Source organism: Metopolophium dirhodum, chromosome 1, assembly GCF_019925205.1.
Source record: "Metopolophium dirhodum isolate CAU chromosome 1, ASM1992520v1, whole genome shotgun sequence".
In the NCBI taxonomy this organism is placed as follows: Eukaryota; Metazoa; Arthropoda; class Insecta; order Hemiptera; family Aphididae; genus Metopolophium; species Metopolophium dirhodum.
Window position 1 is genome coordinate 75259682 of NC_083560.1, and position 12074 is coordinate 75271755.

The 12074-nt window shown below is 28.2% G+C and overlaps 1 protein-coding gene across 3 annotated transcripts; it reads right to left on the bottom strand.

The window, feature by feature from the left end:
* Positions 1 to 1188: 1188 nt before the first annotated feature.
* Positions 1189 to 9080, bottom strand: LOC132935285 (high mobility group protein 20A-like). Of its 3 annotated transcripts, none has more exons than XM_061001777.1 (12): positions 8804 to 9077; positions 8589 to 8716; positions 8377 to 8496; positions 8160 to 8284; positions 7890 to 8024; positions 7449 to 7499; positions 7271 to 7321; positions 6817 to 6867; positions 6457 to 6501; positions 5931 to 6024; positions 5660 to 5875; positions 1192 to 1545 (listed from the first exon to the last, which is right to left on the bottom strand). In XM_061001777.1, exons 2-12 carry the CDS (start codon positions 8626 to 8628, stop codon positions 1400 to 1402), a joined length of 1074 nt encoding a protein of 357 aa, XP_060857760.1. In that variant the 5' UTR covers positions 8629 to 8716; positions 8804 to 9077; the 3' UTR covers positions 1192 to 1399. The 3 variants fall into 3 exon arrangements, with proteins under 3 accessions (XP_060857761.1, XP_060857760.1, XP_060857759.1); XM_061001776.1 differs by having other exon boundaries at positions 8788 to 9077; XM_061001778.1 differs by lacking the exon at positions 6817 to 6867 and having other exon boundaries at positions 1189 to 1545; positions 8589 to 9080.
* Between the last annotated feature and the right edge of the window lie 2994 nt (positions 9081 to 12074).

The window sequence follows — 12074 nt, forward strand, 5'->3', positions numbered from 1 at the left end:
TTATAGTTCAATAATTGTATAAGGCTATATTATAGGGTAGTAAAAATTGAAAAAAAAACGTGGATCCCAGCCCTATAACTAACTTGTACGTTGTGCCTACGTTCCTATCTTACCGCTATAACAATCCTTTTCTCGATCTAATTCTCATTATGTGCCTCTGTATCGCCCTTTGGCACCTGCCATCAAGTCTGTTTATAATCACCGTCGTCGTCGTCTCCTCGTTCGTCATGCGTATTCCGGGTGTTGCGCACAGACCACTTAGAGTTGCCTATTCAGAGGGTTTAAGGCGCGCCTGTTCAGCGGTATATCCAGTATTCCAATCTACTGTTAAGAGCACGAACCAATTTTTCGTTTGTGCCGTTTGTGGCATAGGTATGCGTGACACCTTATTAATAATTTTGGATCACGTTGCGCGTAAAATTACTATTATATATTATTTTGTTTTATATTAATAATTTTTTTGCGATGATGCAAGACTGCATAGGCACAACTAGGGTTCAAATTCTGAGGGGGCTAACAAAACTATTTATTTAAAATAACCTATAGGGGGATTATATCTTAATCAATAAGGGATATTTGTGGGGGGGCTAAATCTTAGTCAGGAGGCTAAGCCCCCCCCCTAGTTGCGCCAATGTGCAAGAGTAGTAGAGTCTGATATTAAATGGTATCAACAGACAATCTCATTTTATGATAAACGTTTATCTTAATAATTTATTACACAGTAATACTGTCGTAATATTACTAAGGGCCCATGTATTATCATTGATTATAAATATTATGATTATAATCAACAGTATTATGTACTATAATTGTGTAAACGAAGAAAAACATAACAAGGAATATAAATCAGCATTCGGCATACAGAGAATTTTATTACACAATGTCTTGGCCGAGTTCGGTCGGCAGGCGCCATGCTACCGTGGTCAAGCATTTTATTTTGTTTATTTAACTACCTATATGGCTATATATAAGTCTTAGCGCGTAACAAGACAATTTTTTGAATTAAGGGAGTCATATTTATGTTTGCTCCCCCATACGCATTATCCCTTAATACGACCTTGCATACAATTTTAAATTTTTATAGGTAAAAATATATTTATGGATGCAGTTAATGCTGCTTGTGTTACATTAAAAATAATAAAATAAATATCTGATTTAAAAAATGATTTTTTTTTAATACATCAATCACTCTGATTAATAATGTTTCTAAGTACCTATCAACATATTATTACAGGTATGTGCTATTTTCTAAAACTTTCATTACACATTTTGCAAAAGCACAAGTTGCAACCCTTGTTTTACATTAATATATATTACATTAAATAGTATATATATAAAAAAAAAAACAAATTCGGATAATTTATGACTTATAGTTAAATACACTAAAATATATTTAATTTTAACACTGTGAAGGATCAAAATTAGATAAAGCTTTCTTGAAATATGTAATCCAGGACGGATCAGTATCAGTACCAGTTGCTTGATATGTGAAATATTTAACCATGTATGCGTCAATATTCTCGTGAGTAGGTTGCTCAGTGTTGTCTAAAGAAAAAAATTATGCTTTAATTATTGAAATAATAAACAAGGTTCTTTAGATTATAAATAAAATAGTATATTTAGAGATGTGAGTGCTGTACATTTTACCAATTTTTTTTTTTACCTGTAAGTTATTTTTTACTTAAAAATATGTTGCATAGCCCATCTAAAAAATGCAATCAAAAAGGCTTATCCCGAATTGCAGAGAGATATTTTTTATCAACTGATAATAAACACCAATACAATAATTATTATACTAATCATATTTTCTATTTTCTCGATACTGTATATAAGTAATAGTTAAAAGTAAATAAATATAAATGTTTTGACTTTTGAACATAAAAAATAAAGGAAATGCTCTGATAATTTTGATAATTTAATTTAAATTAGTTATTAATTGTATTATGAATATTCATAATATGTACTTATACAGATCCATTTTTAGTTCTGTGTTGTTATTAATAGAAAGAACTTAATTTATCAAAAATACAATAACAAAAATAACAATCATATTTACTAATATAAAAGATAGCTCTAAGAAATGTTATTATTAACTTTAGATTCTATTTTACCATTTTTATTACTTTATTGGTAAATATACAGATATTTTTTTTACTTAAATAATTCTCCATCTCTAAGTATATTACGTAGCTCTTTTCAATAATTTTTAAATCTATTAAAACCTCAACATTATATGTTCAAAAATACCAACACTAAGATCGTATGACTTATGTTGGTTTATGACTATACATAATATTATTATATTTTGCCGCTGTTAAAGTACTGTACTATGAACAGTAAGAAACTTTAGTAGCCAATCCTTTGATATCTACCAATTTACTATTAAAAATGTAGATGTAATTTGTTATTCTTTGATGATCTAAATAAGGTACATACTCATTTTTATAGACTGTTAATAATAATTAAGTTTAATAGTAAAATAGAATATTAATAATAAATATTTAAAAAAAAAAACCAGAGACAGAATGAAGTAGGTAATAGGAAGTTGGCTCTTTTATATGAAGAAATAAATGGTACCGTCATATTCTGCTGTTATATCTTAACAGTATTTAACATCACTTTGGTAGTGTTGCAGCATCACATTGTAAACGTAAGTATTAATTTTTATTAATTAATTTTATGTTTAATATCTATTGTTTTGAAAAGGTCCGAAAACTTACACTAATACTCATTGAATTAGACGTTTTACATAAAACTTGATAGTAAAAAATATGTTTGGATGTGTGTAAATATTACTACTCTATATTATAAATTATTATAATCCTGCATTCATTTCTGTAAATTGGGTTTTACTTATTTAGTCCAACTTGGGCCACTGTTATTCAACCCTGGTTTTTTAATTTAATTTACATATTATAATATCTACTTATTTAATTGGTCAACAAGAAAAATTTTATTTTTTATATTAATATATACTCACCAGGTACAAAATATATTTGGTAAATTTAGAAAATTGTCTAGTATTTTTCTAAAAATTTAACAGTGTCCCGAGTTAGTTTAAGTAATAGGTAGTAAAATAGGGTTTTCATAAGAAAAACATGAATGCCAAAATTCAGTACAACGTGGGGCAAGCAGTAAAATAAAAAAAAACCTTAGAAGGAATAATTTGTATGATTCAAATACTACAGAAATCAATAAATCAAACCTCAACTAAAAAAAAAAGTTAAATTGAAAAAACGCCTAGATTAATTAATCTTAAAGTTATTTACAATAGAATCTCAAAACTGGCCCAAGTTTGGCTGTTTGGCGGTACCTATAATTATCTTATTTTTAAAAGAGATACATGATAATGTTTTGTAGTACTACTGTTACCCAAAAATGTTTACAGAAAAAGAGAATAATATTTAATAATAAAACCAATACACTTCCTTACTTTGCTTAAGAATCAAAAATAAAAATAGTACAATTTAATTATTTTAGTAGAATAACTTAATCACCTTAAAAGAGACCTGGATAACAGTGACAATGCAACATATTTGTCTTAAAATAAATATTAAATTATGGAATACAAATAAAATAGCCTAATGTACAACAATTATAGATTATTGTTAAGTTTATGTCAAAAATTGCATTAATTTCTTATAAACAAAATTCAATAATAACAATAAAAATAAAGGGATCATTAAAATAATTATAATTTTACATTTGAATTACTTGAGGGAACTGGTGTTAGCGCACCTAGCGCTCCGAGTGGACTATGTGCAATATTATAGAGGCACCAACGGGTAAAAAACAAAATAACAATCATTGTGGCATGCATTATACAGTGTACATTACAAACATTTTCAGTAAATTTTAAGACCTTAAAATACAATGTATTTTATTTTATTTCATATATACTACATTCTTACCTAATAATATTTCTCAAATTGTGGTCGCTATATATATTAATTTTTTAATTAGGTACAACAAAATAACTAGAATCGTTATTCTTAGTTCAAATATCTAATTACATCCAAATTTTAAATTGTCATTTTCAAACTGTCTATAAAAAAAATGGTATTAAAATATTTATGAAGAACTTTATATCAAATTGTCAAGCCTTAAGTATATAAATTGAACATTTTAGATTCTGAGCGGAGCGGAGCGAAAGAATGTATTGATTTAACAATGTGTGTTTTTTTTGTCTGTCAGCAACATTTTGTGTAGTAAAAATTACTTTTCGAGATCAGCATCTTTTCTGATAGATAAGTAAACCTAGTTGGTACTTTTGGAAGGTCAAAAACCAAAATTTCTAGTTATCTTAGAAAGTGTAGTAAAATTAAAAAAAAATAATGAAAAAAGCGAAAATTTGTACACAAAACCAATTTTTGGAAAAATAGATTTTATTATTTTTGGTATAACTCAAAAACTAATAAGAGTATACTCTTTAATTCTACATAAGATATTTATAATAGAATTTTCCATAAATTTTAACATTTTCGAAATATTTTAACTCTTTTTAAGCTAGTTATAGCCTTGAGTAATTTTTCAAATTTTCTAAATGTTAATTATTCTTGATAAAAACTTTTTCATCTAGTAAAAAAGTTTGAAAATTTAATGCTAGGTTCCTTATAAGTTTCCTTAATGGAAGTTCATAAATATTAATGATACGTTGGCCCAATTATTTTAGTATACATTTTAAGTTAAAATGATGACAAATTCATCAAAAATTCAAAAATGATCAATCTATTTTTCAGTTAGAAATTCATAAAAGTTTTTCCTTTCATAGCTTACCCAATCGTCCACCTTTTATATTATATTTGAACTATTAAATTTGCAAATATTCATGAATTTTATCAAAGTTTGAACTTCAAACGCTTAGACAAAAATAATGACTATGTATTTTGGATATATTTTATTTGCTGTGTTTTGTATAGCTAATGTATTTTAAATTGCATAAAAAAAAACCGTTGGATCTTGTATACAAATTTTAAGTCTTTTAGCGAGCCTAAAATGTTTTATCAATAATTCAAAAATACCTAAAAATATCTTAAAATTTATCTGAATATTTAGAATTTAAAAATTGGTATTAACCGTGCGAACTATGTCTTTCTGGCGTACAAATCTAGTGATGTATTCAGTTTGCGGAGCAGAAGCGCTGAAGAGTGACGCGATAAGTACTAACCACTAGATGTACTTGTTTCCAACTCAAAATACATTTATATTTTATTTATATTTCAAGTTAATAATGGGTCCCATGTGTATTTTTTATGGGTAAAGTTGTGTATTTAAATAATGTCTTATTAATAATTAAAACTAATGATATCAGCAAATTTTGTTTGCACAATCATTTTTAAAATTTTATTTGTTAATGGCCGGGTAATGTGCATTTGTTCCACAACTGTTATTAATTATGGGGATGGTAACATAAATACATGTATTGTACATTGGTCAACATTTTGGTACTTAAAAATACAAAACTTTAGAAGTATTATAAGCAGTTAGAACTTTAGACAGCCGATCTTTTGACTCTCAACCATTAATATTTTTGCATAAATGACAAGACAAACTAAAAGAATTTAGATGTAATTTGTCATTTTTCAATGATCTAAATATTGGCATATTTAATTTCATCATTATTGATCAGTTAACTAGTAAATTAATTTAAAATATTTACCCGGGAATGCAGTATTAGCAAAAGCATCCAGAAGTCGAGATCGTAGTTTAACTAAATACTCTTCATACTTTGAACATCCAACATTGAGTTGTTCATTATTAGCCACTAATTTGATACTAACATTTTGCATGTTTTCAATATGTTTATCTAAGACACATACTTCTTGTTCTTGATCTGTTACCTTTTTACGAAGGTTCCTTAGTTCACTATCTCTAGCTATAAATAATAATAATAATAATATATAAATAAATAAAAATAAAACAAAACCAACCTTTATTAAAGTTTAAGAATTCTTCAGTAAATATAGGTATGTCATTACTGTTGTCACTAGATGTAGATGGTTTTTCTTTCATAAATTCTTGATCCTAAATCGTATATACATATAATTAATAACAATAAATTTGTAGTTTTAAAAAAATCTTAATCTGTTCTATAATATATATTTTTCATGCAACTAATATCTTTATTTAAAGCTTTATACCGCGTCTTCGCACAAACCGGGTAAACTGTATAATTAAATCACCTATATTACTCAGTAGCCTATACATATTTTTGAAATCTATTTGCGGGCACTTACAACTAGACTATTGGATCATCAGCCCCCATAGACAGAATTCAAAAATAATATGTATAGGGTACCAAGTATTGTAGGTAACTGTTAAGACTTATAGAGTGTACCCAGTTTCCACGAACACACAGTGTATTTATTTATTTAATGAAAATTATTAAAAAGACATACAATTAGTTTTATTTTTACATTAAAAAAGAGCTTTTTAAGGTTTTTGCATTATACTTACGCCACTGTTTGTTGTAGATGGTTTCTTTTTTTCCAATTCTTGAACCTAAATAGAATAAATATATAGATAGTTAATAATTATTAACAATGAATTTGTAATTTTATGAAAATGTTAATTTGAAATACATATTTCTTATGCAACTATATATGTTATTAAAATCTACAGTATAAATAAAATATATCCTTTTTAATTTTGTTATCATTATGTGAGTATTCTTTTTTTATTTCTTGACCCTAGATAGAATATATACATAGATAATTAATAACAATGAATTTGTAATTTTATGAAAATGTTAATATGTAATATATATTTTTCATGCAATTATATTTATTAAAAGATCCAATATAAATATAATATAACCTTTTTAAATTTGTCAGTATTGGATGGTTTTTCTTTATTCAATTTTTGTTCCTAAATAAAATAAATACACAAATATTTAATAACGAGTTTGTAATTTTATAAAAATCTTTATCTGTAATATATATTTTTCATGCAACAATCTTTATATAAAGCTAAAATATAGTAGAAATCGGTTATAACAAGTTTTAAGGGCCAACTTGTTTTTCTCGTTGTAACTGGTAACTTATTATATGCATTATAACAAGCGTTTGATGTAACCTTTCAATCATCACAGTAATTGGATCAGATGGATGGCCAAACGTTAGTAAGCCAATCAGAACACAATTCGGTATTAACTGCTGATGGCTCACATGAGATTGTTGTTCAAAGCGATGCTCGTAATAGTGATTTCTACTGTATATATTTTTCATGCAACTATATTCATTAAAAACTTCAATATAAAAAAAAATCTAACCTTTTTAAATTTGTTATCATTAGATGGGTTTTCTTTTTTTATTTCTTGATCCTAAATACAATAAATATATAGATAATTAATAACAATGAATTTGTAATTATATGAAAATGTTAATTTGTAATATATATTTTTCATGCAACTATATTTATTAAAAGATCCAATATAAATAAAATATAACCTTTTTAAATTTGTCAGTATTGGATGGTTTTTCTTTATTCAATTTTTGTTCCTAAATAAAATAAATACACAAATATTTAATAACGAGTTTGTAATTTTATAAAAATCTTTATCTGTAATATATATTTTTCATGCAACAATCTTTATATAAAGCTCTAATATAAATAAAATATAACTTTTTTTTTTAATTTGATATAGTGAAATTATTGGTGTATAGTTCAATCACTATTTATTATTTAAAATAAAGAATTGATGCAACAGATTAATGAATAAAGACTTTCTTGAATAATATTTTACATTAAAAAAAAAAAAAAAATTGTTTTTAAAACATAATAAGGTTAATATTTTGTTTACTGTCAATTATAGGTCAAAAATATTATATTAATTTTAATGTATAAACTTTTTAAGAAAATAATATATGTAATTTAATTTTTCAACTAACTTTTTTGATAGTGATATCATATTTCTTTCTGTTCGATTTGAACATCTGAAAATTTCTATATGCATCAGTCTTTTTATAAGCCTCCAATTCTTCATCATATTTTACTCGTTCTTGTTCAGCGGCTGAAAGGTATATCTAAAAACAATAAAATATTTCTATAGAAGAATAATTAAAATTCTTAATAATAAATAATTGTTAGATTGTTTTCTAAATCTTAATATCTGTATTTATTGATTATAGTTTATAATATATAATGAAATGATTAGGTACTTGTTTTTTTTCTGCTGGCATTTGGTTCCATTCAGTAGCTAATACTTTAGTTATTTCAGAAAATGGTAAATTGGGATTTTGAGATGAAAATTGTACACGTCTATCATTTAAAAACCGTATGTATCCTGTAAATATAGACATAAACAATGAATCTATTTTTGATACTCTTGAATAATTTATTTTTTTTTAACCACATCAAATTATATTAATTAATTACCACTATATGGCGGTTTTGGAGCTCTTTTGTCACGTAAATAAGTTCTACGTGTTTTCCTTTCAACATTATTTTTATTATTTTTTTTTGACGTGCCATTTTTATCGATTTCCTTATCTTGACCTGCAACATTTAAATGTAGACAATAAGTACGCAATGGTACATACGACATAGCTATTATTAAAATACTAAATTATAAGCGTAATAGTACCGACCCGATTTGTCCATACACCAAGTGTTTTTATTATTCATCATTGTTCTTAATCGAGCTATTTTCCTTATAAAGACTAAGCGTAGAAACAGGCGTATTCAAACAGGCCAACGGCTTGCGACATTTCTCGTACTGACAAAATTCAAAATAACGGATGATAATGAGTTAATGTTAATCGTGAAACACCTAAACGTTTTAAGTACCTAAGAATTAACGCACTCGTAAAACGACGGAATATTGGAAATACCAGTAATGACTAATAATGTGGTACGTGTTATCTATTGTCTGCGAACGTCGCTCACGCGGATGCACACACGGAGATTTACTCTATGGATCCACCATACACAGTGTTGTACACTAACACGAAATCGCCGAAATGTCGGTAGATAATAATATGACCATAGTGATCGTATATTCGTATTTACGTAGAATAAGATGAGGTTAGGTCAGTGTCGTTTTACGACATTCCTATCTTCACAACGGTTAGCTTATCTTTTTTTTGTTAAGAATTTTTGGGAACTGTTCCCCGATCGTTCGATGTAGTCTTTGTAGTATTGTTCACCGATAACCTATTGAGAATAATAATATCATAGAGTATAATATCTTTATAATATTGTAAAATATAAGTAAAAAAATAGTATTACAATATAATGTAGGTACTCAATGATAATAAAATGAAAGGACCAGTATAATATAATATGTACTATAATTGTGTACCTATCTAATTAGTATATAATTATGTTCATGGTAAAAACAAAGGATCGCGGACTGTCAGTGTAATCCCCGTAACCGTGTGGTTCGTATTCAGAATTTTCTTGTTCGCTAATTAAATAATATTGTTAAAGGTAAAACGATTTCACTAGTTATAGTTTACGATACCATGTTACCTCAACAATTTGGTATATTGTGATAACGCCGTAAGGGATTAACTACACGTAATACGGACACGGTAACTAGTAAGATACGATCAGTGGTCGGGACGCTAACGCTACAGCTACTCCCCCAAAAAGTAACTCGCTACCATTATCGCTACTTTTTTTAAATGTGGCGCGCTGCTTCTAACGCTATTGTTTAGATGTAGCGCGCTACTTTTTCGCTACATTTTTAAAAATGTTCATATTGAAAACTATAGTGCGGTCGACGAAAAGTAGGCGCGATCGTCACGCGCCTACCGGCCGATTTACGGTACGGGTTTCTAAACTTCTTCCCGCCTAATATAATTTCAAATCATCTAATGTAGGTACAATATAATGTAAAAAAAAAATATCATATTAAAGTAAACATTAGACTATATTATTACATATTTTTTTTTACACTTTTTATAGTAAAATAAGTCAAAAATAAATATATATTTACAAATAGTTTTTTTTAGTGTTTGTAGTTTGTACTGATTTGACATTTGGTCACTGGACAGGACCCAGGACAAAAACTTCACTATTACACTAATCATTATCATAATATAAATAAACAAATATAATCATAATTGATATTTTAATAATCACCAATCAGATTGTAATTTGTAGGTAGCGACAAAATAAATAAATTAATTAATATTGATCGATTTGAAACGAAACAACGGCTGTTTTTACACTCGCTGCCGGGCGCCCACCGCTGGTGCTCCTTGCTTCGTAGTTTTCCGATTTCTCTGGTTGGTTTGAATCATTTCTTTTCGAATTCACGTACTTGCAATATTGACATGTAACAACGTACACGCCTCTAGAAGTTCCAAATGACGTACTCGAATTTTTTTGATTGTTTTGATAACTATGTTTTGCGGACCTACAGTCACAAGCCCAGTGTCCAGGTTACATATATTACAAGAACCAACTGTTTTTTTCGTACTCGCAAAGTTGCCCTTGTACAGTTTCTTGGATTCTTCTACGGATGATCTAATCCGTTCTTCCTCCCTGGCGGCCTGTATGGCTTTCTCTAAAGTAGGGAGATTCCTGGCTTTTATAAAACCTTTAAATTTCCTAGCCCTTCCATAAAGACTTGTATCACTTATCGATTGATAGACTTTACCATAGCCTGGGCTATTTAGGGTGAAAGATCTACGGTTTCTTGTTCGACGATGAGGTTCTGTAGTGTCCCTACTCTCATTGAGTAAGAAAAAATATCTTCCCCGTTTTTTGTTTTATGGCATACAACTCTAGAAATAAATGTTGGGTGGTCTCCTTTGATGTTCCAACTCGTCTTGAGTGTTTCTCTTAATTCTTCCCACGTAGCAAAGGTTTTGAATTTAGTTATTTACCGTGCTTTTCCGGTTAGCTTTGTTTGTATCGCTTGTAGTAACCACGGTATTGCATTTTCTACCACGCAACATACCACAAATTCACAAATTCACATTTTTCCAGAAAAATCTCTACATTTTCAGTATTCTTTCTTTCGAAAGATTTTGGTAGTAACCTAATTGCATCTTGTAATCCAATTTGGTCATTCGACATTGAATCACTTCATCTTGAACAAGTATTATCCCTAGTTCTCATTATCTCTTGGACCTTAAGATCAATTAATCGGTTCAATCCTAGATTGTCTACGCTCCCTGTATTTGGTTGCTGGTTGTTGATACCACTCGATCCCTGATCTTTATCGTCTCCCATTATTTTTATAGAACTTTGATTCAAAAACCACTTAATGTTTGAGTTCGGTTGCGGGATTGAATCATCCGCTTACCAATTAATGATATTCACTTGATTTTCTGAGTTGTTAAATTGTTCTATTGAGATGTTGGGATTTTCTTGAGTTTCGGTTAAACTTGTTTCTTGACCTAAGCGAATTAAACTCTGGTCTACGTTAGATAGTTCCTGATTAATTTCTGATAAAAGATTATTGGTCGTGGTGGCTAAATCAGCTTCCCTAACCAATAAATGGTCGACTGAAATGTCATTAACTGGGCGCTCAGAATCAGGATTATTAGGATTGGCACCCCATATGGGCAAACTTATTCTTGGAGAGGGTTGCGAGAAAGAGGGTTTGCGGTGTTAGCCCCCCTGGAATTTGACTCTGATCCGAATTCTGGCTCATTAATCTTTATATTGAGATACAAAATTGTTTGTACTATTTCTTAAAACGTTGGGAAACATGCATTTACAATACTGTTATTTTACCATAAGTATACTAATAAAATTTCTTTTTTTTTATGTATATAATAATAAAATAAAAAATAAATACTTAAATAATTAAAGAAAAAGTGCACTTAGGCGGACTTCCAGTTTTTATAATTTGTATAACTAAATAAGGAAGACGATTGCGATTTTTTTGTACTAAGTACGACACAATCAGATACGAAAAGTAGACGGAATCATGACAATTAAGCGGAGCGTAATTAATATATGTGTGACGAGCAAAGAGCCATCCGCAACTATGTCTTTTAATATTAAATTCTTTTAAGACCGCGACTGTTTCGTAGCATATCAAACACATGCCTCTATTATGATACTCAATAAAAAAATAACTGAGACTCTAATTAGCATTGAAAACACAGCATTCG